Source organism: Pangasianodon hypophthalmus, chromosome 22 (assembly GCF_027358585.1).
Source record: "Pangasianodon hypophthalmus isolate fPanHyp1 chromosome 22, fPanHyp1.pri, whole genome shotgun sequence".
In the NCBI taxonomy this organism is placed as follows: domain Eukaryota; kingdom Metazoa; phylum Chordata; class Actinopteri; order Siluriformes; family Pangasiidae; genus Pangasianodon; species Pangasianodon hypophthalmus.
Window position 1 is genome coordinate 1,907,356 of NC_069731.1, and position 27,630 is coordinate 1,934,985.

General features: G+C 38.6%; 3 protein-coding genes across 7 annotated transcripts in view; 1 reads left to right on the forward strand and 2 right to left on the reverse strand.

Annotated features, from left to right (window-relative positions):
* Positions 1-651: 651 nt before the first annotated feature.
* Positions 652-9,417, reverse strand: si:dkey-33i11.1 (hemicentin-1). 2 transcript variants are annotated; one of them, XM_053227843.1, is made up of 12 exons: positions 8,938-9,417; positions 8,740-8,795; positions 8,231-8,587; positions 6,811-7,068; positions 5,892-6,161; positions 4,629-4,898; positions 3,763-4,032; positions 3,166-3,247; positions 2,764-2,812; positions 2,593-2,682; positions 1,523-1,611; positions 652-1,378 (listed from the first exon to the last, which is right to left on the reverse strand). In XM_053227843.1, the coding sequence occupies exons 2-12, from the start codon at positions 8,786-8,788 to the stop codon at positions 1,276-1,278; spliced, it is 1,887 nt and encodes a 628-aa protein (XP_053083818.1). In that variant the 5' UTR covers positions 8,789-8,795; positions 8,938-9,417; the 3' UTR covers positions 652-1,275. The 2 variants fall into 2 exon arrangements, with proteins under 2 accessions (XP_053083818.1, XP_053083817.1); XM_053227842.1 differs by having other exon boundaries at positions 1,523-1,665; positions 8,938-9,406.
* A 342-nt stretch (positions 9,418-9,759) lies between these two features.
* On the forward strand, positions 9,760-20,485 carry dnase2 (deoxyribonuclease II, lysosomal). The gene is made up of 7 exons (XM_026924961.3): positions 9,760-10,773; positions 11,056-11,151; positions 12,123-12,282; positions 13,382-13,472; positions 14,529-14,693; positions 17,831-18,055; positions 18,705-20,485. The coding sequence occupies exons 1-7, from the start codon at positions 10,697-10,699 to the stop codon at positions 19,091-19,093; spliced, it is 1,203 nt and encodes a 400-aa protein (XP_026780762.3). The 5' UTR covers positions 9,760-10,696; the 3' UTR covers positions 19,094-20,485.
* A 1,476-nt stretch (positions 20,486-21,961) lies between these two features.
* The window catches only part of rgl2 (ral guanine nucleotide dissociation stimulator-like 2), a 28,252-nt gene continuing 22,583 nt past the window's right edge, over positions 21,962-27,630 (reverse strand). For 2 of the 4 annotated variants that reach the window (XM_026924431.3, XM_026924433.3), the window contains 4 exons: positions 26,428-26,521; positions 25,908-26,135; positions 25,121-25,235; positions 21,962-24,103 (listed from right to left, as the gene is read on the reverse strand). In XM_026924431.3, the coding sequence (XP_026780232.1) occupies positions 23,922-24,103; positions 25,121-25,235; positions 25,908-26,135; positions 26,428-26,521 (619 nt within the window). In that variant the 3' untranslated portion in view covers positions 21,962-23,921. Of the gene's footprint in view, positions 24,104-25,120; positions 25,236-25,907; positions 26,202-26,427; positions 26,522-27,630 lie in introns of those variants that run through there. The other 2 variants (XM_026924432.3, XM_053227841.1) reach the window with 2 other exon arrangements.

Genomic DNA, 27,630 nt, shown 5'->3' on the forward strand with positions numbered 1-27,630 from the left:
ATAGGAAAATAATCAACGAAGCAGAGCTACTCTTACCAACCCAAAGCTGATTATTTTCACTAAGCACCATCCAAAAGTATTTTATTCCTCATAAACCACAGCAACTTGTCAAAGATTACAACTTGTCAAAGATTCACACTTTTTATCTGTTTATAGTGAAACAGGTTCTCACATACGTTACAGCAGCTATAAACTGTCGTTCCCTCCCCAGCCTCTCTTTGTTTCTCCGTCTTGAAGTTAAGAAGACAAAAAACGTAGCTTGTCATGTTACTGAGAAACCAGTAAAAGTATAAATTCCTCTGTCTTGAAGATGTCAAGAAACTTAAAGTTACAGCTCTGACTGTTAAAAAGCACTGACACTGGAGACTCCTTACATAAACATTAAATAAACCTTAAATAATCTCCTTTCAAAAAAAACTTTATCAACAGTTATATGATTTTCTTACTTTTAAAATCTGTTTATTAGTCTTTTATGTTCATGTAGGTTGTCCGCTGTACAAGAATGAGCTGTTACTATAGAAACGATTACACATTAGAACAAGCGCAAGTTGTGATTTGCGGCTGCATTACTGTCAGACCTGCTGTTACGGAAAATTAATCAACATCTGAATAAACAGAATCTAGAATTCAACTAAAATGTACACTGGATCATGATGTTTTGGACAGCATAGTTTTATTAAAAGTGGGAACGTCAGTTGATTCAATTACAATGAAACATCTGTTAGTCGTTAATACATCAAGCTTCATAAGGATGGTGATCATAGCAGCTTATTTTGAACAATGAGGTCAAAATCAGCTAGGCTGTCTCACTGCTTTTACAGTAATAATCTCAGATTATTATTGTAAAAGCATCTTCGTGGATTCTGATGAATTCAGAACAGATTTAGGTAAGATTCATGATATCAACTGCAACATTGAGTCATTAATCTAGAATCTGAATCTAGACCAGAGATTAGATTTATACCTTTGAAAAAGAAAACAGTTTGGCAGTACAACAGATGTAGCATGACCTCAGTTGAATGACAGATGGTATTTATTTGTCTAAGATTTGTCATAGTTAAACCAAACATGGCTAGCATGGCTAAGTTTTCATCATGTTATGCTAAATCTGAACATTAACCAGCCACAACATACAGTATATTTCTGGCTAGTTCCATTAGCATGGCAGGATGCACACTATATTTATATTTATACTATATGGACGAGGTCAGTTTGAACACTGGGACATTAGTTAGTCAAGACGACTGAACTTGTGGTATTATTTAGGTTCATTAGTTACGGATGTCTGGCCAGGACGGAATACTCAACTCCATGTCTGTCTTTAGTCTCCTTCGCAGCACCATCCTGTGGAAGATTTGTGACTTGCACTTGGTCCTGGCTGTAAAAGCAAAAACTAAAATCACGTAAGGAATAACTAATCCACTATGTATCATTTATGATTAGCCAAATTAGTGCTTTTAGGTTTTGTATTCCCTCCATTACCTGCAACAGTGTTTATATTAGTTTAGGATAAAAGTCTAACCTTGGTGTACGAGAATAATGCACAGTGACGTATTTGACTTTCCCGTCATTGCCATCTTTCTTGTCTGTCTCAGTTTTCTCCTCAGCTTCCTTAAGGGGCACAATGGAAGGATGAATGTTGTCATGAATGTCTTCTGGTTCCTCCTACCACAAACATCAAATCTTTCTTTGAGCTTAGATCCTTAATCAAAGTCAGGGCTTTTTTCCCCCCAAAAAATGCCAGGATACACCATACTATATAATGGTGTTCATAAGGCTACATTACAGCTACATAACTCCTTTCAGACAGCTGACACAAGAATTTCCCTCATGGGATCAATAAAGTCTATCTATCTATCTATCTATCTATCTATCTATCTATCTATCTACATTAACCTACATAAATGTTTATAAATGCTTATTCCGACATGACATGCCAAGCAGTCATGAGTCAGCTCTGAGACAGAGCTCTGAGGCAGAGTTGAGGGAAAAATTTTTATCGAGTTGTATTATTATTATTATTATTGTACTTAATGTGTCACAAACTTCACTTAGTTATTATGTGAACTTGAATTTTAAAAAAATTGTAAAATTATGTCTCAGCTGACATGGTCATGTAAATTTATACTAATTGCCTTATAAACACTGAGCTTAAGTAAAGTGTTACCTACGTGCCAAAAGCTGAAACAGTTCAGCAATACTACATTAGGTGATATGCGTAAGCGTTCATTCACAGCTAGTTCCAGACAGTATGCTAGCTGCTTTGCTAGCTTGACCTATATCTGTGGCTTAAAAAAATTCTATTATTCTTCTATTAAAGTTCTATTAATTTGTTAGCAGGAAGGAAGATATCATGCTAAGCTGTTTTTCTTTCATTAACTTATATTATATTTTATAAAATACTTCGTCTTTGTGGTTGAGTTTATTTAAAAAACTAATTTTTCTCTAAGAATATTAAAACATGAAAGCTAGGATGAGGGACGTTATCATTAGCTTCATGTCACAGCTAGTCTTGTATGACAGCTGCTTGTCTAACTTTCACTCACCCATGTTTTCTCATTCAACAACAACAACGACAACGAGCTAACTCACTGGAATGTCTGCCATCTTCGAGCTCCGGGGCTGAAAAGTTGGTTGAGGACATTCATAAAAAAGTGTGTCCACTTCCATGGGGGATCCAAGCTAAACACAAAATGCAAAATTTAGATTGTGGCACACAGAAAATCAGATCATTTAAGATATAAAATTATATGGTGAAAAGACCTGCTTGTCTATTTCCAGTGCTTCACCATCCACTCTGTGCATATTCTTACTGCAGAAGAAATATTACGTATTAGTATAATACGTAATATTTTTCATATTTTTCACTTTTCATATATTAAGATGCATCTCATAATGCTTTATAAAGACAAAAAAAATCAGAAAAAAAACAGAAAACAGAGAAATATAAATACAAAGTGTCATTGTAATTTAAACTGTAAAATGATTACAATAGAAATAGAATAGAAAGAATAGAAATTGTATGTTATAAAAATAATATTAATCTAATAGAAAAAAAATTTAAGATAAAATAGAAATAATGAATTGGGTAAAGCATGGAACTGTAGCTTCAGAAAAAAGAAGGAAAAAAATATTATGATTAAAAATAAAATATTAAATCATGACCTGATCATGACGGCGACTGTCAGAGTAATGAGTGCTACAGAAACACCAACTGCTGATGCCAGAGCGATGACCTTCAGCCGACCTGTCAATCAAACACAAATCATTTTGTTCCAGTGAAACTCTGCATTTGCATCCAACTTGATGTTCCTGTCTACATTTAAGTGCATGAGTTTAATCTTGCATGCATGTATCATTGTGACACAAGACATTTACCTGAAACAATTCTGACACCTCATTCTTTCACTTAAGTATCATATGTCCTTTTTTCATCCATGTGTGTTAGTAGATTCTCCACTGGAGTATACACTTTACTGTAACTAAAAGGGACATTAGCACTTGACCCACATGAATGAAGTGAGAACCTCTGGGTTCTGCTTTAGGCTAAAGAGAAGCAGACGTGACATCACACACATCTGACTGTAGATAGGGAAGAGAGTTGCAGTCACATGACATCTCGCACCCAGAGCGGATTTAGCGCATAAAGTTGAAGGGTTCATGGACGTGTGTCAGGGTTCATTTCAGGTTAAGATGATCTTAGCTTTCTGTAAAAAAATCTCCAAGATCTAAAACCAGAACAGTGATGTGAAGCGCACGAACCTCGCACCCTGACGGTGAGGACCGGAGAGCTGTGCACGCCGATGCGGTTGCGGGCCTCGCAGTAGTACTGGCCGCTGACTCCGGTGCTGACCTCAGCGATGGTGTAGCTCTGGCCTGATCGTGTTTCCCAGGCGTCAGCGGCATTGATCCGGTGCCAGGTGTAGTTCTCTACCGCCGGGTTCGCCTGACTGCTGCAGGTCAGGGTCAAGGAGCCACCTGCCTCGATCACGCTGGACGGACGAGCCAAAACCGAGGTGTTCTTGGGGGCATCTGAAAAACCGGAGGACAAAACTTAAGAGGACAAAAGACAAGACGTAGAAAGGACAAGAGAGAGAAGTGAAGGTTGGCAGGAGCGAGAGATTGATTGATTGGTTTTTCAAGGACTAATAAAGGAAGCAGTGTGGTGATCTTTATTTCACTCAGAAACCTGATCTGGATTAGACGAGCGTGACTTTCCTACATCAAGTCACACACATTATAGAATATATCTCTCAATTATTTCTTCACAAGATCACTAACACTCGCATAATATCCATGACATAATTAAAGTGCAGTTTGTATTTTTTTTTAATTTCTAATAGTCATATACTTTCAAGGAAAACATAAAACATAAAAACTAGGATTCACAGTATTGTTGTGTAAAGAATTTGGCTTGTTTCTTCACTTCAGGCATCTTTGTACATTTTTCCAACCCTGAAATAAGCTCCGCCCCAAGCCTGGACAGCTTCTCAGCGCAGCTGTTTTTTCCATACAAGGCAACTCATAAGGAATATGCAGTATGTTATTGCAATTCACCTCCACACCTTACTAACAAGTACAAACAAGTTATTTTTTGCACTTTAGCTCTTGAGCAAGTGAGCACTTACACAGCACAGACAGAGTGACAGGTGGAGACATTCCCATCCCCAAAACGTTCCACACGGTGCAGTAATACTGCCCGGCATGGTGTGAGCGCACACTGCTGAAGGTGAGGTTCTGGGAGGAACCTTTGGCCCAGGGTTGACCTCCGATGACCTTGTACCAGGCGTATCTCTTCACTGGTGGGTTAGCGTTGCTGATGCAAGTCAGATTGACTGCGTGGCCCTCCATGACGTCACCTTTGGCGCTGATTAGGACCTTCGTGTTCTTGGGAGGATCTGAGACCATAACAAGGTAGAGCAGTACATGAAGACATGGCACACAGTTCTGGTAACTCAGTCACTCAGCACATGTTTCCTGGAATAAGTTCTAAATTTGTACATTTGAACCTTAACCTTGGGGTCTTGATGTAGAGAACTATGCCAGTGTGACATGATGTTCTGCCAAAAATACAAATATTACGCAAGAACCAATGACCCAATGTTGCCATTCTGTGGGAGAGACACTGAATCAAAGGCAAGACAGACAGAAAAACAGCACACTAATAAGTGGAAAAGTTCAAATGTCTGAGACGTGAATTTTACCTTCATTTTTCGCAAAACCACTGATGAACAACAACAAGTTAGCATAACTAACAGTAACGCTATATAATCTACAATCTTAGAAATATGATTTTTTTCTAGCACCCTTAAGGGTTCTTCAGTTTGTCCTTCTAGAGCCATGGATCTCAAAGTGGGGGTCCAGGAACCAACTGGCTCTAATAAATAGCCAAACTTTAATTATACACATTTAAGTAATGGGACTAATTTTGAATAATTTGTTTGGGGCTCCAAGAATTTCTTTAAAGTTGTAAAAGTTTGAGAACCCCTGCTCTAGGTGAACACATAACCTTTAAGCCTAAAGTGAAACCCCGCAACAGAGTTTCCTTTTCTGAAATTGTTCCCAGTGGAACTTCTTTAAGACTTTAGAACCCTTATCCATCCAAAAAACCCTTAAGGAACCAAACAAGGTCAACACAACTCTGTTTTGAAAAGTGTCTGAGGTTAATGACTTTACTACAATCTTTGAAAAAAAAAAAAAAAAAGATTCCATCTAGCATCATTCTTTGGTTTGTTCATCTGGAAGAACTCTGTAAGATTTCATGTCAAACTCCACAACACAGGGTTTCACTTTCAGAAAAGGCTTTATGTTGATCCTCAGTAGGACACTAGGACTAGAACTTATCCAGAAAGATCTTGAATAACCCCTGATGTGTACCCATATGCTCTTACAGGTAACGTTGACCAGGACGGGTCTGGAGCGGTCGGTGCCGATGGAGTTGCGGGCCACACAGAAGTACTCTCCATGGTCTCGGTAGTCCAGACTCCAGAGCTTGAGGTCGGGTTTGAAGCTGTCGGGAACGCTGCCGCTCTCGCCCTCTCTAAACCAGGCGAAGCTCTCCACCGCCGGAGCGCCTTCACTGCTGCACGTCAGAGTCACGGAGTCACCTTCTGTCAGGGGACCCTGCGTACTCAACAGCACTGAGGTGTGACGCGGAGCATCTGAAAGAGCAGGAGACGACATTCTGGAGCATTAAAGCAGCAGTTGATGATTTTAAAGCCCTCTGCTGCCTGCAAAGTGAATTGCAACTGTAATTAAAGGCACGGCTGTCAAAACTGCATAGGCTTCATGTGTTGCCCTTTACAGTAAAAAAAAAAAAAAACAGCTCTGAGTCGCTCTAATGTGCGGTGGAGCTTATTTCTGGGCCAGAAAATTGTGATTTGCAGCACCTTTAAACTCGACATATTATTGTAGTACACATTAGATAGATAGATAGATAGATAGATAGAAAGATTTATATGCATATGAACTTATTTGCTTATTTCTATTACTTTTAAACTACTGTTTTTATCTATTCTGTGTTTTTTAATTGAAAAATATGATAAAATATTTATTCATTCAGCTTCAGTAAGCACTTTATCCTGATCGTGGTGGATACGGTAGATCCGGAGCTTATCCCAGGAACACTGTGTGAGGCTTGAATAATTATTGAAATGTGTGGTGAAATAAAAATAACTAAATCAAATATTAATAATTAAGACATTATCTTATGCATATGAGATTATTATTAATATTATTATTATTCTATTCCTTTAAGCAGGATGAGGTTGAAGTGTTTAAGTGTAAGATAAAGCAGGTTTTTGCACTCACATCCCACAGACAGGCTGATGCTGGGAGACTGGACGTTCTGCGGTGGAACTGGTCTGCAGTAGTACGTCCCGGCGTGCTGACTGTCGAAGTTATAGATGGGTGACACTTTGTCTGAGTAGCCCAGGTTAACTCCGTTCCTGTAGAGGGCGAAGGTCTTTCCTGCAGCTGCACAGCCTCGAGCTACGCAGCTCAGAAACACCGTCTCACCTGAAGCAAACATGTTGGAGATTCTCGCAGGATGAACCTGAACCTGGAGCTCTGTGAGACAAAACACACCAATAACACACTAATATTATCACACTTATATCACAGCACTGTCGGATGCTGGATTCTGATTGGTCAGAAGGTGCTGATTAATTTTCTATAACAGCAGCTCTGACAGTAGGTCAGATGCAAATCACACGTTTATATTAATATTAATATTAATGCACTCATTCTAATACGTTATTGTTTCTATAGTAACAGCTCTTTCACAGGGACGCTCCACATAAACAGACTAAAAAATGCACGTAATAGTTGCTATGTAAGGAGATTAGCACTTGAGTTTTCTGTAAGGAGAAATGGGTTTATTTAACATTTCTGGAAGGAGTCTCCAGTGTCAGTGCTTTGTAACAGTCAGAGGTAAAGCGCTGACACTGGAGACTCCTTCCATAAATAACTTTAGTTTTTCCGACATCTTCAGGACAGAGGAGTTGATGCTTCTTTGTTTCTCAGTAACGTAACAAGCTGCGTTTTTTGTTATTAACTTGAAGAGAGAGAAGAAAGAGAGGATGGTGAGGGAACGACTGTTTACAGCTGCTATAACGTAAGTGAGAACAGGAACCAACATTTCCAGATGTTTTATAACATTAAATGTAACTATAAACATAAAAAGTATGATGCGTCATTCTGTAATAAATTTAAAAATTGTAAAAGTTGGCAAATTGCTGTACTATAAGAAGACTAAAGTCTTAGGGATGTGCCGTCACTGATTATTTTACTATTATTATTATTTATTATTATTTTACAGAATGACATGGAGTGTTTTATTCCTTACATAAATATGTTCCATCTAGTGGCACAAAGAGTTCTCCGATTCGTCCTTAACGGCTGGTAGAACCCTACAATACATATCTCTCTCAGTTCTTTTCTTTTTTATCCATTTATACTTCCATTTAATGTTGTAGAACGTCAGTGAAACAACTTCCAGCTTTACCTCTGACTGTTACAAAGTGCTGACACTGGAGACTCCTTCCATTAATGTTAAGTTACAGAAAACATCATCAGAGCTGCTGTTATATAAAATTAATCAACACCTTCTGACCGATCAGAATCCTGATTTCAACAGCACTGTGGTGTAAGAAGTTTATTTGTTTTTGCTTCTCAGGTGTTTTGAGAACTTCTGAGACTGCAGTGAAACGTAAACGTAACGTAAACGTACCAGTTACTGAAAGATTGATGGAGTCCGGTGAGGTCCATCTCCCCTGCTGGTGGTCCGTCTCGAACCTGAAGTGATACTGACCGCCGTCGCTCAGCTTGATGCCCGTGATCTGCAGGCTGCACCTCTTGTGCCCGCCCACGTACTTGACCCTGTTCCTGTAGGACGGACTGACCAGGTTGGGGTCGGTGTGGTAGGCGAAATCCCGTTTACCGTCGGCCGTGATGTGGAACCACATGACCTGCGTGGCGCTGTAGGGCGATGGATAGTCGTAACGGCACGGCAGGATGACGGTGGTCCCGGCCCAGGTGCAGATGTCCGTCCTCGAGAAGCTCACTGTCCATCTGCTGCACCACGATCCTGAGAATAAACAAGTGCTGAAGGAGTGCGTTTCTTCTATAATCAATCCATAATAACTAATTGTGGATGCTATAAAAATACCCTGCACCTGCAAGGACACCTGGGTAACTTTACACTGAGGTGAGCTTACGTTATGTTAAAGCGAGAATTACCTGGTAGAACGACGGAGACGACGGTCAACACTGTCCCAAGCGTCCACATCTCAAACCTGAAGAAGAAGAAGAAGAAGAAGAAGAAGAAGAAGGACCCCAGGATATCCGTTAAGACTTTTCATCCCAGGAACAGTCAGTCCTTAATTAATCCAGCACACACACACGCACACACACACACTCACACACACACACACTCACGCCGAAGACCATCAGGAGGTGATGACTCGATGGAAGATGGTGATGGATGTTATAAATGTAGGAGAAGAGCCTCTAAGAAAGGAAGTGCGAGTAAGGGAAAGGTGACAGGAGGCTGGCCATCCCTCCATCTCTCTCCCTCTCTCTCTCTCCCTCTCTCTCTCTCTCCCTCTCTTCATCACTCCATCTCTCTCTCTCTCTGTGTCTTCAGTGAAACTCGACCCTCCCTCGTGTGCAGAGGGCAGCAGTACAGAGCCGCTTCACCTGCACTGATCAATGCTTTTTGACTTTTTTTTAAAAAAACATACAACAAATAAATCCTCTACAGAAAAGTCGCATGTGAATAATCACATGATTCATGATTCACTTGTGAAAATTTAGACACTTCACGTTTTATGTTTCACACATTTTCATTGCGATTTTCTCACCAAATTCATCGATTTTCACGTGATTTGTACGTGATTCTTTTCTTTTCACATGATTTTCTTCATGATCCATTTATTTTCATGTGTGATTATTATTATTATTATTATTATTATTATTATTATTATTACAAAAGACTCTTTTTTTTCCCCCACATGATTCATTTATGGTAAACTGTGATGTAACAATCAAATTTGTCATTTATTTTCAAGGGTGATTTTTTTCCCCCTATGATTCATTTATTATATTATTATTATTCATGTATGATTTTTTCCCAAAGGATTAATTTATATTCACGTTATTTTTCACACAATTCATTTATTTCCAAAATTTTTTTCCACCACATGATTTATTTATTTTCAGAAATGATTTTTTTGATGTTTTATTCTCAATTTTTTCCCCCTCAGCATTCATTCAGTCGAGCAAGTTAGTTATTGTGTAATTTTTCATTTTAGCAGTTGCAGTGTATTATTGCGTTTATTTCATTGTGTCTCGGATATCTAAGAACAATTTCAAATTTTTTTTTTTTTCAGAAACAATTTCCGAGACAATTTAGTGCGATTTTAACTCTTCATCTTCAGTTCTTCAGTTTTCCTCTTGGCTCATCATTCAAGTCCAACCGGCTGTCTGTTGTATTCATTATGTAATACCGCTCCAGAACAGCAGATGGCGATGATGGCGATGATGGCGATGATGGCAACAGCGCAGCACCCTCTCTAATGCCATAGAGATGTAAGCTAATCCAGACACGTCTACGGCGCCGCCATGTTGGAGAGGGCAACTTGTTGCGTGAAGTGTGCAGCATTTTGATGTAATAATCCCCAAACAAGCAATTACATGATAACAAAATTGTCTTTGGATGTCTGATGAATTCATATGATTAGACTATTATTCAAAAATCAAAACACTTGATCTTGATTTAGGATCATTTCTAAATACCACACACAACTTCTTTGCTGACAGTTCCTGTAGTTAGACTCAATCTATATATAGAAATCTTAGATGTCGGTGATAAAACTCATTTTGTGAAAATCCACTGAACATAAACCGAATTAGAGTCACTTTATTATCAGCGTAGATTCACTTCTTTTTATATGCTTACATTGCCTTACAATAGAATTTTGCCCTTTCCAATATGGCGGGCGGCGTAACGTAGAGAAGTAGCTAGCGAAGGCGGCTAATGCGGCTAATGCGGCGTCTTCTGTTGTCACATGTGTTTGGACAAGTCTGGAACTCGTGATTGTTTTGCAGCTGGCTGGAAAATGAGGATGTAGTTGTTTTTTTAAGTCGAGTTTCGAGTCAAGTTTCGAGCAGAAATCACGGCAGTAATGTTAAACTTATGCTAAGTCCCTCTACGGTTCGATGCTACAGATGGGAATTTGAGCTACACGCAGTTTGTCGTCTCATCTCAACAAGGTAGGTTTGCGAAAACAGCTGTTTTTGAAAAAAATAATGCGTTTTATTAGATATAATTTTGGAAATGATTCACGAACTTGTCATATATAGTTAAAAGTCAGTTTCTCCATTAGAGAAGAGATATGATGTAGATAAATTTGCCTATATATGAGGAGATCTGTGGTATTTATGAACAAACAGAAGTCAGAAATGTTCAGTCCGGCATTCTCATGAAGTTAAACTTTAATGACAGATTTTTTAAAATAAGTCAAATGAATTTTTTTCTGTCATTTTCCCCGACAGCATGTTCGTGTTCGTCCTGCTATTCCTCCTGCAGCCAGCAGAGGGCGCCAACACCACAATCTCCTGCACTGACGACCAGGGAAACGCAGTTGATTGGTTGGTTCAGTTCACAGCACATTGTACCGTTAATTGTTATCGCGATATTTCCGATATCACTGCAAGCTGCTGTGTCTAAACCAACTATCTGTGTGATTTTTTTTTTCCCTCCTTCAGGTCTTTTTTTTTTTAGATGTTAGTTGAGATGCAGACCAAACATAGCCACAATATTTCGGGACACGTCCCAAGTGAATCTTAGCGTAGTTCAGTCACAATAATGGAACAAAATGAGCCGAATTAAGTAAAAAAAATATTTTGCAAGACATTACACACCTTTAACAAATAGTGTATAGATATTTATAGTGATAAATAAATGATCTTGACACATTTTTCTTGATTCCTTTTCACAAGTTTGCACCCTTTTCTAAATGTAATATAACTAAGGAAAAAACCAGTCTGTGTCACGCTGTTCTAGGAAAATAATCAACACCGGAGTGGTGCGATGAAGCGGAGTGGCTGTTACCACCTCAGAGCTGATTATTTTCCTACAACAGAACATCCTGAAGTGCTTTATTCCTCTTACGCCGCAGCACTTTGCCAGTGATTAGATGTTTTAATGTATTATTGAATGACATATTATATTTCGATCTGTTTATAGTTATGGTTAATGTGTCAGTGAAACAAGTTCGCTGTCTTTCACTCGCATGTCTCTCTTTTTTTTTTTCTCTCTTGAATTTAATAATGATTTAAAAAAAAAAAAAACGCAGCTTGTCATGTTACCAAGCGTAAACTCCTCTGTCCTGAAGATGTCACGAAACTTAAACTTACAGCTTTACCTCTGACTGTTACAAAGCGCTGACACTGGAGACTCCTTCCATAAATGTTAAATAAACACATTTCTCTTTACAGAAAACATTTCAGCATATTGTCGGTTTTTAATGTTTACGTGCAGCATCTGCTCTACAAGTCCCTGTGAACGAGCTGTTACTATAGAAACAGCAACTTTTTTTTTGGTTTCCTCCTATCTTTAGGTTCTACCTTTACAAACTGCCGCGTCCTCATGAGCAGCCGCCGGAGGAAGGTCTGAAGTACCTGCTGCTGGAGGAGCAGAGTGAGGGCTGGACGGAGGGGCGGGGTCTGGTGGGAGACGGCACGGGGGCTTTGGGGCGGAGCCTCGGGCCGCTGTATGAGGTACGTTAAACTGCACAGCTTGCGTTACGAAACCCTGCTGCACGTTCACCCTGACGCCCGGCGGCACTGGTTTCAGTTACGCCTTTCCAAATGTGCTGATGTCGAGGTTCACTTCCTTTATTTTTGATCGAGGTTGAATGTTTTTTCTGCTCGTTCAGTTTACTCAGTTTTGCAGCTGCACACATCAGAGAGAAGTGTGTATGCAGATGACTGGTTTATACTTAGTTCCTGTTGAGATGTAAAAAAAAAAAAAAATTATAGCAATTTTACCACGAAGAGTGAGCCATATGACGGAAATATCATATCACGATACTCAGAGATGATTCTGTGATACACAATATGCACCACGATATTCAGGTTTGCAAACAAATTATGAACAAACTGCCAAAAAAACAAAAATATATGAAAATGATGCTTTTTTTTTAAAATTTTAACAAAAATAATAAATTTCATTATAAATAGTGAATGATTAGATAATATATAAAATAAGTTATTCCAGTATTAATAAATCTAATAACGCAGTTAAATTCTAATAATTTATTTAAAAATTCATTTTGTAATATTAAATATCAGTGCAGAATTTTAAGATCAGGTGAGCTGCTTCGAGTCAGAATTTATACTTATTTTTTATTAAATTATACAAAGATAACACCATATCTGGAATATCTTAATGTTTTGTTAAACGATTTATATAATATTATGTTATTATATTATAATATCACATTATTGATCGTCATATCGCACAGCCCTATTTATCTCATATTTCATGATTATCTCATAAATTTGTTTTATTTATTTGAAGGAAAGAAGTGCACATTTAAATGTTGTAAGATTTTTTTGTTCTACTTTTAGCTGCAAGTCAGAATTTTTGTTGCTTGCTGCTTGATTTCGTCTGAAGATCGTTATGGTGGTGAAGGACACGCCCACGTTTCGTTTTTAACCTCTAGGTTTAATCTCTTTAGTTCTGTTTGTCTTTACTCTCCTGTACCTGTGCACTGTAATAATTTATTGTCCCACTCTCTGGTGTCTGTTGTTAAAAATAAAATAGTAAATGTTTTCGTGTGTGTGTGTGTGTGTGTGTGTGTGTTCTGTGTTACAGGATGGTGAACTTGGGTACATCCTGTACAACGATCAGCCCCCGGAACAGCGGCGTGTGAACGATGCAAACAGAAGTGGAGGACACACCAAAGGTGAAAGAGTGATGCAGAATGAAGAACTTTTTCCCCCCCAGATTTCCTTCTGGAGCAGTGTGGCTCATCAGGGCAAAAATGTAGAAATGTTTTAAAATCTATGTCACCACAACACTGTTGAATTCTGGATTGTGATTGGTCAGAAGGTGTTGATTCATTTGTAGTGCGTCTGCAAGTCACGGGTTTATATTCATATTAATGCGCTCTTTCTAATACATTATCGTTTCTGTAGTAACAGCTCTAGGATCATTATGAACCCTTAAAGAACACTTTTTTTGAAAGCCAAGAAAACTCAATTATCCAATAGACTTTTAAAAGAACCCTCGAAGAACTCTTTTTGGAATCCAAATACCCTTAATTATCCAATTAACCCTTAAAATATCCTTGAAGAATCTTTCTTTTGAAACCAAGAACCCTTAAGAGCACAGCTTCTTCAGTGTTTCCGTAAAGGTGCGTTGAATAAGTCCAGGTTCTTAGCTTTCAAAAACGGTTCTTGAAGGGTTATTTATGGGTTTGTTGGATGATTAATGGTTCTCAGCTTCAAAATAAGGTCCTTTTAAGGGTTCGTTAAGGGTTTATTGGATAATTAAGGGTTCTTGGCTTACAGAAACGGTTCGTTTTTGTCTTATTAACTTCATGAAAGAGAAAAAAACAGAGGCTGGTGATGGGACAGCTGTTTGTAGCTGCTATAATGTAAGTGAAAACATTAACTAACTCGTTTCAGAGATGTTCCACAACACTGTATGTAACTATAGATGGAGAAAAAGTACGATGTGTTGTTCTTGAATAAATTAAACATTGTAATCGTTGGCAAATTGTTGTGGTGTAAGAGGAATAAAACATTTCAGGACGTGTTGTTATAGGAAACTAATCAACTTCTGAGTGGTAATGTATCACACCACTGCAGCGGTGATTGATTTTCCAAAACAGCACACCCCGTCGTGTTTTATTTCTTTACGTAGAACACTTCAAGCGACGTGCAGCTCCTGGAAATAAAAAACGACTATGAAACCCTGATCGTGAATAATCTAAAGAGTTCTCTCCTCTCTGTTCCAGGTGTGGTTCTGTTCGACAGCAGACAGGGCTTCTGGTTGGTCCACAGCACTCCTCATTTCCCGCCTCCCAAAACCGAGGGCAAGTTCTCGTACCCCAGCTCAGGCATCAACAACGGGCAGAACTTCATCTGCGTCACTTATCCTCTGGAGCGCTTCGACACCATCGGTAACAAAAATCACATCTTAAAGACATGAAGATTTAAACGTCATGATGTGTGCATGCACTCTTAAAGGTTCTTCAGTTGTCCCTTTGGGGGAACTCTTTAAAGTTCCATGTAGATCCCTATCATGATAACTGTTTTAGAAGACCAAGAACACTCAATTATACAATGAACCATTAAAGAACCGCTGAGAAACCTTTTTGTAAGAGTGTACGAGGTACCAAGAGCATTGGATAATTAAGGGTTCTTAGCTTCCCAGAAAAGGTTCTTCAAGGGTTATTTAAGGGTTCAATGGGAAATTCCAAAAAGGGTTCCTCACTGGTTCTTTTTTAGGGGTTCTTTGGATAATTAAGGTTCCTAAGCTTCCAAAAATGGTTCTTCAAGGATTCTTTAACAGTTCATTGGATAATTACAGGTTCTTTGCATCCAACTAAGGATTTGTTGAGGGTTATTTAAAGATTAATTGGATTTTTAAGGGTGCTTAGCTTTCAAAAAGGATTCTTTGAGGGTAATGTACTGGTTCACTGGATAATTAAGGGTTCTTGTTTTTGGAAAAAAAGGGTTCTTCAGTGGTTCTTTAAGGGTTCATTGGATAAGTAAGGGTTCTTTACTTCCAAAACGTGGTTCTACAGGCAGGGTTTAGAAGGTTCACTGGATAGTTAAGGGTTCTTTGCTTCCAAAAGTGGGTTATTTAAAGGCTTTTTGGATGATTAAGGGTCATTTGGTGCTTAACGTTCAAAAAAGGGTTCTTTGGGGTCATTTAAAAAGGGTTTATTGGATAATTAAACATTGTCCTGGATGAATTTTTATATCACATTCAGGATATTAATATCTTGAAATACAATATTTGATTATTTTGTTAAGGAGTTTCTACACTAAATGCTGCAGTGCTATAAATTGTGTTTGTTTGTACCTGGTTTTGTCACGGGGTGTACAAACTTTTGCACTCATCTGTACACTGTTGTGCCATGTGAGTGTGGATGTGTGATCACTTCTGATTGAGATAATGCTTTTAAAACACTTTCCCCCTCAACTTTTTCCTGAATTAGAGAGTCGTGGGACGACGTGTGATAGAACCTCCATCGATCACCTTAAAAGCAAATCAGGCCTTGTTGCCATAGTTACCGTGAGAATAATTCATCTAAATGGCAGCGTAACCATAGAGACAGCACCGTTCTTACTGTAGGTTATGACTTCGTTGTTAGGTGAGTGCTGTTATGTTGATGGCACTTCAGACTTGCACGTTATTGTGTTGCTGTGATCAGGAGCTTTCAGCATCGAGTCTGCTGTGGAATGGAGCTGCACCTTTTACAGCAGCTGAAAACTCCAGTCACGTCTGTTTGGATCTAATCACGTCTGAAAATTATGCAAAGCTGAGATAGAAATACAATGTCACCGCACAAAGAAAACATGTTCTCTGCTATAAAATATTCAATCTCTGAGAAAATCCTCATCATCTCGTTCACGTAGACGTACACAGAGGAATATCGTGGGTCGCGATGCGCTATACAACACGATACAAGTGTGAGGAAGTTCACAAACTGTAATGAGTTCACCAAAATATAATAAACATGCATAAAGACACGCAAAAAGAAGCAGAAGAATCAAGAAAACCTTGTGCAAGGTGTGTGCACTCTTAAGTGTTCTTCAGTTGTCCCTTTAGAAGAACCCTTAAAAGTTCTCTGTAGAACTGTGTCATTATACATTTTTTAGGAAAGAACCCTTAACTATCCAAAGAACCACTGAAGAACTGTGTGAGTGTATGAAGTACTAAGAGCTGCTACGTTCTTCAAAGGTTCATCTAGGGTTATTTAAGGGTTCAGTGGAAAAATGAAGGGTTCCTATCTTCCAAAAAGGGTCCCTCTATTTTTAATGGTTCATTGGATATTGCAGGGTTCTTAGCATCCAAAAGTTAAAGATGCTACCAAAGATTCTTTAATGGTTCATTGGATAATTAAGGGTTTGTAGCTTCTAAAAAAGGTTCTTCTATGGTTATTTAAAGGTTCACATGATAATGAAAACCTTGTGTGATGTGTGTGGATCAGCTGTGACGTAAGATGTAAGACTGTAAATTTTCATTTTCTCATTGCGCTTTTGTAATATCTAAAAAGCTACAAATAGAAAAGTTCACAGGTTGTAGAAAATGTCCTGTGTTCCTGAATAGTTTGTCCAGTTCAAAAAAAGATTCGTAAATAGGTTTCGGGTTTCTGAAAACATTCACAATAAGTTTCTGTGTTCCAGAGTACGTTCTAGTTGCTGAAAACAATTCAGAGTATTTGAAAAAGTTCAAGAGTTCCTGGAATACATTGGAATCCTGGGTTCCTGAAAATGTGCCCAGGTTTCTGAAAAGGTTCCTTAGTAGGTTCCTGTGTTCCTGAATACTGTAGTTTCTAGCTGCTGAAAGGGTTCTCAGATTCCAGGAAAAAGATCTCTGGGTTCCTGAAAAGGTTCCTGGGTTCCTGAATAGATTATAGTTTCTGAAAGATCCCAGAATACTGGGTAATGTTTTCTGGGTTCCTTAACAAGCTCCAGAGTTGCTGAAAATGTTCCTGAGTAGGTTCCTAGGATCCTGGATTGGTTGTAGTTGATGAAATGGTTCCAGAGTACTTAAAAACATTTCTGGGTTCCTGAACAGGTTCTGGAGTTGCTGGAATACACTGGAATTCCTCTCTTCCTAAATAGGTCCCAGGGTTTTTTAAAGAAAAAGTTCCTTGATAGGTTCCTGTGTTTCTAAGTAGGTTGTATTTATTGAAACGGTTCCAGTAAAAACATCACAATGTTCCTGAAAAGGTGATTGAGTTCCTGAATAGGTTATAATTTCTAGGTTATAGTTGATTCTTGTTGATGAAAAGGTCCCAGTATTCCCAGGTTCATGAAAATGTGCTCTGGTTCCTGAATAGGTCCTGGGGTTCCTCAAAGGTCCCCTTGTTTGTTGATAGGTTCCTGAATTGGTTGTAGTTGCTAAAGGAGTCCAGACTATTTGAAAAGTTACTGGGTTCCTGCACAGGTTCCAGAGTTGTTGAAAAGCTTCCTGGATTCCTGAGTTACTGATTTTTGAGTTCTTCAAAATGTTCCTGAGTTGGAACCTGTTTAATGATGGAATCTTATAGTTTCTTTCTGAAAACCCTGTTGTGTTCCACAGGTGAGCAGTTGAAAATAAATCAGCCACACATCTATGACTGTGACATTCCCAAGTCTCTGACCTCCTTCGTGCCCAGCATGGCTGAGCTCTGTAAACACCGGCACGGGCAGAAAAACTCCAGCATCACAGACGGTTCCTTCTCCTCGCCCAATCGCAGCGTCTCTCTGCTCTCGCTGGCTGGGACAGAGTTCATCAGCTTTGCGAAAGGAGCTTCCTTTGAGAACGGTAAGATGATGATTAATAATAAAAATTCTAATAAAATATTGTCAGTTGTTGAAAAAAAAAAAACTTCTTGTTTCTGAAAAGATTCCTGGCGTCCTGAATACTTTCTAATTCCTGAAAAGGTCCCAGAGTATTTGGAAAGGTTTCTGGGATCCTGAACAGGTTCCAGAGTTGCTGAAAAGGTTCCAGAACAAAGTCACTAGGTTCCTCAAAACATTATTGTGCTCCTGAAAAGATTCCTAGGTTCCTGTATAGATTATAGGTTCTGAAAGATCTCAGAGTACTTGAAAAGCTTCTGGGTTCCTTAACAGGTTCCAGAGTTGCTGTAAAGGTTCCCAGGATCCTGAGTAGGTTCCTAGGTTCCTGAACAGATTCCAGATTTGCAGTAATACACTGGAATCCCAGGATCCTGAAAATGTTGCCCTGGTTCCTGAATAGGTCCTGGAGTCCTTCAGAGGTCCCCTTGTGTTTGAAAAGGTTCCTTGATGGCCCGCTGTGTTCCTCAATAGGTTCCTGGGTTCCTCCTCTGTAGTATCAATAAAACAATTCAGAAATTGGAAATGGATAAAAAACATTTTGTAAACAAGTTGTTGTTGTTGTTGTTGTGATCATCTGGCTGTAACTCGGATCTCCTCGGTGCCGTCTGGCTCAGACCTGTACCATGCCTGGGTGGCTCCCACGCTGCAGACGGACCTGCTGGTGCAGTTCTGGCGTCGCTCCACCGGCGTCCTCCCGTCCGACTGCTCCTCCAAATGGAAGGTTCTGGACATGCACCTGCTCTCTCCAGGCGGCCAGATCACCTTCAAAGCCACTGAGGATCACTCCAAGTGGGCGGCAAGCGCGGGAGGAGGCGGGCTGAGGGGCGGGGCCTGGGTGTGCGTGGGGGACATTAACAGGAACGAGGCGGAGGAGAAGCGAGGGGGCGGGACCGTGTGCAGGCAGGATGTTGCCGTGTGGAAGGCGTATCGGGCGGCGGCGCTGCAGTGCGAGTCGTGTTCGGGTGAGGTGGAGGAGTGTGAGAGCGCACGGCTTTACCACTGACATGTAGCACTGCACGGCTGAGTGTAAAAGTTTGTGTACCCCATTTCAAAAAGATTAAACCAAGACATTCAATGCGAGGAATGTTTGCGTTTTACAAATGTTTCATAAAAAAAAAGAAATCTGAAAATGTCTACGTTAAGATGTTAATATAACAGCAATCAAAACGATATTTTATAATAATATTACTTTCCTTTTTTCCATTTTTTTCCCTCTTTCCCTCTGTTTCCTTTTTTTGATTTCTGAATCAGATTTGTCTCCGTAAATACTCTGATATCTTTTTATCCACTTCTCCATCTCTTGTTTTCCTGATTTTTATTAACGCGACTGCATGCAGTAAAGCTGCTAGAGAGTTTGAGCCATTTAAGCCTTTCATGCCTTAAATAAGACTTGACCAAGTGTCTGTTTTAAGTCATTAGATTAGATTAATGAGGGACGTACAGATCATTACCTAGAGTGTGTCCTCACTGGGGATTCATTTTTACTTTTACTGGGAGCATTAAATTAAAATTAAAAGGTACAATTTTTCACCCTGATGCCCAGAGAGGGGTGAAAACTTTTGCACTTAATGGTACACTGGGAAAAAGCACAATAATGATACTGTACAGAATAATGGTACCTAGTAGAGCTGCGTGAGAATTTCATTTGTTTTATGGATATTATTATTATTATTATTATTATTATTATTATTATTATTATTATTATTATTATGTATTCATATTGTCTGTATAGTAGCTGGTAATGTTCAGTTCTCTTAAAATATATAAAAGATAAATCTAAATACGTGCACATGACCCGAGTGCTGAGTGAGGAGTCAGGCATTTTTAGAAATGAACTGAATTTTATTTTTATTTTATTATTATTTCTTCAGTCTACTGACCCACACTTGGTAGATGAACTTGAACTTACATGACCTTTTTTTTTAATATTTAGAAATAACGTTTTGCCCTAATTATTGGCCTGTGATTGTTATTAGTTTGTTTTTTGTGATCTATCACCAAGCACTATTAAACAGTACACATAAATAGCAATAAACAGATGGTTAATAATAATAATAATAATAATAATAATAATACATGTAATAGAGTTAAGGGATCAGGATTTTTCAACAAGTAGTGGTTGGTAGTGTTTTTTGCTTTTATTTTATAAAAGTAAAAGAAAAATGTTTCTGATGATATGCTGATCATATATGCACTTTGCTTATAGACACTGGAGCTTTGTGATGATCATTTTGATGATCAAGATGTGTTTCTTTTTTTTATTTTAATTGAAATGTAATTTTGAAAAGTCTTGTATGTCTTTTGTGTCATGTAATCAAGACTATCATAAGCTGTATTGCTGATGGGGTTAATGATGCAGTATTAATAAAAAATTGAAGAGGATAATGATTAAAAATGCCCGTTTTTTTGGTCACTTTTACAGAAAGTGACTTTGTTGCCCTGAAATTTTTTTTTTTTTTTCTTAGTGTTTAAAAGTTTTTACAGTATTTAAGCAAATAAGGGTGTTTTCAAACTAGGTCCTAATACTCAAGTCCACACTCAGGATTGAGTCAGGGTTCGTTTGTGGGCGGGGCTCGTAATTGCATATTTGCATTCATGTTAATGTATTTTCAAAGCGTGGATCTATTGTGCGATTCCATAAGCCACTTTTGGGCACTAGGGTTTGCAAAATGGTAGGAACTAGGTTCATCTTTTTTGCTGTTCATCTGTTTAATTTTCTTTGGTACCAACACTCAAGCAGTGAAGAACATGTGAACAGCGCTTTGTGGATCCGTGGCATGTGACTGTGCAGGAATACCTGCAAATGTGGAGCTGATCTTGTATAAAAGAAGATTTTCAAGCCCGGCACAAAACGTGCATTTTTAGCTGCGCTTTCAGTACACCACAAACTTGAACTAATTACAGCTCCCAGTCCTGTGACAGTCTGGATTTTATACAGTCCACTCCTGAGAGCTCCTGTGAAACCATTCGCTGGTTTCCTTTTGCTGCACTGAACTGTTGGGGAAAAACTAGAAACAGGAAAACTCACTTCTTGAACGTGAAGGTAAAATCATGATAGTGATTAAAATGTTTGATGTAAAATTCAAACTAGTACATGTCTGGGTGCACAAAACTTTCCAAAAATATATTCTGGGGTGTTTTTTTTTTTTTTCTTAAAAGATTAGTGATTATTTGGTTATCTGCCGCACCTGATGCAGGCCATCAAGGGCCACAAGGCTTAAACGTTTAAAGAAATCAAAGGGGAAAACCATCACATACTAAGCTTCTTTATCTATTTGTTTCATTCTTTCTCATTTCCTGACCAGTGATGTATTGTTAAGACCATTAAAAGCTTCATATTTTGCCTTTTTAGGCCCTTTCCCCCCCCCCCCCCCTCCCTTTTCCCCAGAACTGTATATCAATAAAGAGAACAACTCTTGATATTGAACCAGTCATGTGACCCAGCATGCAGTGCTAAGCACAGATAACTTCCACACCTGATGTGGACCCCAGACCACAGTTTTCAAGGAGGGATCAGTTCTCTCTCAGAAAACACTTCACCAATAGTACTGACCTCTGGGCTCAAATGGTCTGGAAAAAAAACTCAAGTGTGACAATGACCCAAGTTTGCAACTTTCAAGATCCTAAAGCTGAGGCCAGCTGAGGATAAAGCATTTCTTTATGATCTGCCTGTTGGTATCTAAACTCACTGGTGCCACACACAGGAGATTTTTTGTACTTTAATAGTTCTTGTACTTTCAACAGTTGTTAAAAAAATAACGTGTATGAGGCCATAATGTTCTACTGGCTTCTGTATAAATCTGTGATATAAATATAGAAGAAAAAGTCATGTTCCTGATATACACAGGAAAGAGTACAGAAAGAGCTGAAATGTATCAAAATGAAAATTTATTGCGTACAAGAATAGGTGGTATACATTTTGCATAAACCCAGCTTTTATCTATACAGAGGTGAATGTACAACGTTAGCTTATCCTGAGCAACACGGCAGAAGCGAGAGCACCTGATAAAAAGGCACTTCACCACAAAAACTGAAAACATCCTGACAAAAAAAACCAAAAAAAAAAAAACAGACCCGGCTCCTCTGCCCTGCGCTGAGCCGAGAGCTCGAGTGCTTCAGTTCAGACCAGACTTCAAGAGCATTCGGAGCAAATGCACATCAGCAGCGCAGGGTTCATCAGAACACAAGAGCCAGCTTTGACTTAAAGCTAGAACCAGTGCCTTGCTGTACACGTTTCCATTTCTAACAAACATTAAAATATATATTTATTTACTTAGTGTTGCATTTCTCAGTGAGCTTTGTGCTCTGTGCATCTAACATCCTTTATAAACGATCAAAAGCTTAATCGCTGCTTGGATATGAGATCGTAAAAGTGGACAGTGTTGTGGGTTGCTGTATTCAAAATGTAAAATGACAAAAAAAATATCCGAGCATAGCCACGAGCTTCAGTCAGAGCCTCATGTTTGCATACTTGGTTACAAAGTGGCAGTGAGTTTGTATCTTTTTGTTGGTATGTTTTTTTGCTTAAAGTAAATGCACTGTAGGACGTTAATGTGCATTAGTACCCTTAAGTGCTACACGTCGTTGTTGCAGTTGCAGTTGTGGTTTCCTAGTCGTTTATCATCGCTGATAATGCAGTGTTTTTTCACGGATTAGCTGAAGCTAAAAAGGGTATCGCTCCGTTCGAGGTAGAAAGCCGTAACACCGGCAGTGTGGCATCGGCATCGTTCTCGTTCTCGTCGCTGTCTTAGTTGAACTTCTGAAATGCAAAAATGAGTGCACCATTTAGCCGGGGCAGCCGATTCATTTCAACCTACTCTTTATATTGTTAATCTCATTAAAGCCATACTCCAACGAGTTTAACCTAATATCTACACACTGTGTGTCTAGTGCATGTGTGATTACCATGGATTAAAATTTCAACACATTTCCCTGTACTGAGGAAAAAAAAAAGCAAAAAAACTGTTTACTCCAATTTCACTTGTAATGGAAGAATAAGGGCAGGTGTTTAAAGTGTGCGACTGTATAAACGACAAACCTCCAGCTGTTAGATGGAAACAGTAGAGTTGTGAGGATGAGACAGGCATGATAGAAATTTTTAGCAAAACTATTCTTATAAAGTTTCATGCAATTTTCCTGCACTGGAGTGAAAAGTAGTTCCGGTTACTTCACACTTTCCTGAAAACATTGTGGTATCTATGCGCCATCAGAGCCACATGCTAACTACAAATTCTTCCATCTGAAAGACGTCTTAACTCTAAACTGAAAAATAATCAGGGTGTCTAGGTATAAGGTAAAGCTAAATAAATATTAAAATAATAATAATAATACTAATAACATTTTGGTGTATTTTTCAGAGATAATTGATCTAATTTATTATTTAAATGATGCTATAAGAATGTGATGAGCTTCAGAGTCATTGGCGGACATTTTGTAATCCCGTGAGATTACTATCAGTATATTTGTGCATGCTAGCAGGTAGATAACACTAGCCTGAGTTAGCTTCAAAACACACTCCTTTATCGGACAACTGCAGATATATGCTTTTTATTGCTGAAGTTCAACATCTGCCCTTAGATTTACATTCTAGTTAAGTTTGAAGCAAACAGTTTTGTTTTGTTTTTCCTCATTTCAGGGAACCGTGTTGAATTTCTTGTCTGTTGTAAACACACACAGACGACAGATGTTGTACATAGAGATTAGGTTAAAAGAAAAACCAAAAACACTGGAGAATCTCTTTAAGCAGTTCTTCCATGTTACTACACGCTATGGGACTTTATTAGAAATGTTACTCCACGTGTTAGTCTCTGCTGAGCTGAAAACATGTTGTGTTAAAAGAGTGTTCGGACCAGCCTCCGCCCCTTGGCCTTGATTCGTGGAAAAGTTGCGCTGGTCTCATTGTTCAGCGACGGTGAGCCCACCGGCGTGTTTCCTCCTCGCCTCCTCAACAGGAAGTCGACGCTAGCTGAGCTCATGGCGTAGAACACATTTCCTGTGGCGGGTATTGTCAGCTCTGTCCGTTGGGACAAATAAAAAGCATTCATATTAGCAAGCAGATTACAGTAAAGTGCAAAAGTTTGCACACCCACGGTCAAATTGATGACATTAAACAAATGTCATAAACAGTTTCATTATTACTGGCTGAGACTGGCTAAAGAGTGCATGTAGTGTAATAAAAGTAAAAAAAAAAAAAAAAAAGTATATCTGGATGTCAATTCAAAAGTTTGCATCCCCTTTTCTGATTTGATAAACAGTCTTTAATAACTTGCATGTTCACACTTTACCTTAATAACTGTTTATAATCTCATATCCTCTCAGTTATAATATTTTCCCTCTGTAGCGTACCACTTATAACTAAAATCACTGTTCTTAACCCAAATTTTATATATTTCCTTCTTCAAATCTAGAGACTACGATTTTCTCTTGACTTTTCTTTGTATTTTGGATCATTGTCCAAAAATTTGGGAAATAATTTGTAAAATAGAGGAACATTTTCATTGTTTCCACTAGGGGTGTAAACTTCAGGCTTCCAGACGTATGATAGGATTTCGGTTCATAAGGCAACAATTTGATATTTGACGATACCACTGAGTCTACTACGATACGATACGAAACATTTCGTTTCCATTTAGTAGCTTCCGATCGACATGTGACCAGCCGTGTTCAGAATCTGACGTAGGTCTACTGTTCATTTGTGACCGATGATGAAGTAGAGAAGGACTATTTTAAGTATCAGTGTTGCAGACAAATCATCTTGCTAGCCTATTAAATTATTTACACAGCAGTTTAAGAATATGAACAACTTTTTATGCACAAATGGATTTACAGTTGATTACAATCATTACCTCATAAATCGATTCACTGATCCAAATCATCTGATCGTTACTCCCCCGTTTGTTTCCACACAAAAACAATGGGGGTGCAAACTTTTGCTTCAGATTTTCCATTACACTAACTTGCTGTTCAATTTTTTTTTCTCTTGAATACAAGATGTTAAGGATGTACAGGAAGAGGAAGAGGTGTGAGTTACCTTTTCCTTCAGGAAGCAGTTGTATGAGCTCATATTTGGAGGCCTCTCGGGGGTCTTGGTTATGCTTCTCTAACGCCGAGCTGATCACAGTGGGACTTTTGTCATTGCTACTAACCTGAGGAGAGAGAAATGAAACAAATCAAGAAAAAAAAAAAGATTGATATTGCAGTGATAATATGGTACAGAAACAATAAAGTGCCAGATCTCATTTAGGACCAGGATTTGCTCTGCACTAGTGTTTGTAATCGAGGGATATTAAAGTGTTTATTACAACTTAAACTCATTCCAAATGTGGCTGATCACGAAGACGTGTTTCGTGTCTGACGTTTGGAGCTACATGGCTGTTGTAGCTAACAATGCACAGAAGTCTGTCTCTCAAACAAATAAGTTATAAGTATCTCTTATTTAGTAGTAACATTAGCCTCATAGTTCCAGTGCAGAAATAGCAGTACATTTTGCATAACTGGAACCTGACTCCAAGCTTATTTTGATTTAATGTAGGCAAATAAAAAAAAAAGGAGAATAACAATGGAGAATAACACCCTGTGGTATACCTTAAAGAATATTTATGTGCTTTAGAGACATTTATTTTAACATGATATTACACCATTACAACAACGAGCAGTTTGCATTATGTAAAACCGCTGGCTATAAGTGTGTCTTACTTGTTAGCTACATTAGCCCTGTACATTAGCCTCTTGTGCAAAAGTAAAAAAAAGCATGCCTTTGCTGATTGGCTACATCAGTATTTGCTGAACGATTTAGTGCTGTGGTTACGAGACAGTACCAGAATGCTTCGATATAAATTCCCGTCGTGTAAATCCATCCGGATCTTGACGATTCGCATGTCTGGCCCCGCCCCTGGTGCGTGATTGGACGGAGCGTTGCCGCACGAGACGGAGCGCCGATGGGTTTTGGAGATATTATTAGGTGTGGTCACTGCAGTGGGGTTGGGGTCATTGGGTGGAGGGGACGATTCGACATCCAGACAGGAAACGGAAGGGGATTTCATGTGCTAAAAAAAACAAAACAAAAAAAAAAAAGGTGGTGGAAATAAGAGGGATAACAATAATTATACTTACTGACATCATATACATCAAAGAATTTAAGGTGGTCCATGGAGGCGAGGAAAGAGGAGATAAAAAGACAAGGAAGAGCATAAAGAGTTAAATTCTACTGGATTGGATCAGAAACCTTTCTTTATCAAAATTTTTTTTTTTTTAAAGTGTGAATGGAGATGAGATGATATGACTAAATAACTCAGTGGAGTGACAGAATTCAATCACAGTGCACTCTCTGGTCTTTACCTTCGCAAGCCTGGAGAGCAGATGATTGACAGGCGAAGGGAAATCAAATATTCCATCAGCATCCATGCCCGAGCTTGTCACATCAGAGAGAGTGCTGATGGAGTGAGAGAAAGAGAGAAAGAGAGAGAGAACAGAACAATCTAATTTGTTACAAACTGCACTCGGGGAAGTGTCTCGTCAGCATGTGGCTTCTACGGGATTTATCCTGAACAAACAGAAAAAGCATGGACCTCCCCGACAATGAGCTCTAATAGCAGGAAGGCTTTGGAGACCACACACACACATACACACACACACACACAGATTTCTGCGTACACTGCACTATCTCATTAAACACTGATCTTTTGTCCTTCTGCAAAAAAGCTAAAAGGTTAATTCATATAACTGTGGTGCATGATGTAGGTGTTTTAAATGTGTTTTAAACTCCTTTGGATTAATTCTTATATACTATGGTATTAATATTTATATAAATTGATATTTGTGTCAAGATTTGAAGAACTGAGGCATCCTCAGTATTTCTGTATGTCTGTAAAAACACTGATTCGTATGAGATCAGTTAGTGATGTCACAAAAAGTGTCCACCAATCACAACATAAAATGACAATAAGGACCCTGGAAGCTTTTACCCTGAGAACCTTCACTACATGAGTGTGCAATGATGTGGTATGAGTGACTGAGTGAGTAAATGAAGGCCATCATGCAAACTGCGCTTGGATCTGTCTACTAAATGTTCAGGGTTAGTTTCATATTGCAGTTTAAAAGCCGTTGTGAAGTGGAAACGGTCAGAGAGCTGAGAAAAAAGCTCAGGACTAAAGAGGAAAGTTCAAGATGCGAGTTCACTAAACTGATATAGTGTTAATAAATGAGGGTTCTTATTAAAACTGTAATACATCTGTATTCACTTTGTCTTGTGGTCAAATGCAGCTTCTGTAACACTTACACAATTAGAAAGGTGACAAAAGTCTGTTCAATGTGTTGAAAATCTTTGTTAGATGTCTGGAAAACTGATGTACGTAAGCAGGGTTGCCAGATGTGCATGTTTAAAAAAAAAAATCCAAATTAACAAGCAGTATTAAAAGATCAATTTTCCTTCAATGGTTCTTTCACCACTAGAATTATTACACTGTTATAAACAAAAACTATCTATAAAAATGAATTTTAAAAAATGAACTGGATCTTTAAAAATGTACCAGAACAGCAGGA

What these genes read in the sequence shown, in the direction of transcription:
- dnase2 (XM_026924961.3), top strand. Translation starts at nt 10,697, where the DNA reads ATGCTAAGTCCCTCTACGGTTCGATGCTACAGATGGGAATTTGAGCTA. An exon ending in CAGGGAAACGCAGTTGATTG is followed by an intron (nt 11,152 to 12,122) that starts GTTGGTTCAGTT and finishes TCCTATCTTTAG; the next exon opens with GTTCTACCTTTACAAACTGC. An exon ending in AGGAGCTTCCTTTGAGAACG is followed by an intron (nt 18,056 to 18,704) that starts GTAAGATGATGA and finishes CGTCTGGCTCAG; the next exon opens with ACCTGTACCATGCCTGGGTG.
- si:dkey-33i11.1 (XM_053227842.1), bottom strand. Translation starts at nt 8,788, where the DNA reads ATGTGGACGCTTGGGACAGTGTTGACCGTCGTCTCCGTCGTTCTACCA. An exon ending in CGTCTCCGTCGTTCTACCAG is followed by an intron (nt 8,588 to 8,739) that starts GTAATTCTCGCT and finishes GTTTATTCTCAG; the next exon opens with GATCGTGGTGCAGCAGATGG. An exon ending in CATCAGCCTGTCTGTGGGAT is followed by an intron (nt 6,162 to 6,810) that starts GTGAGTGCAAAA and finishes CTGCTCTTTCAG; the next exon opens with ATGCTCCGCGTCACACCTCA.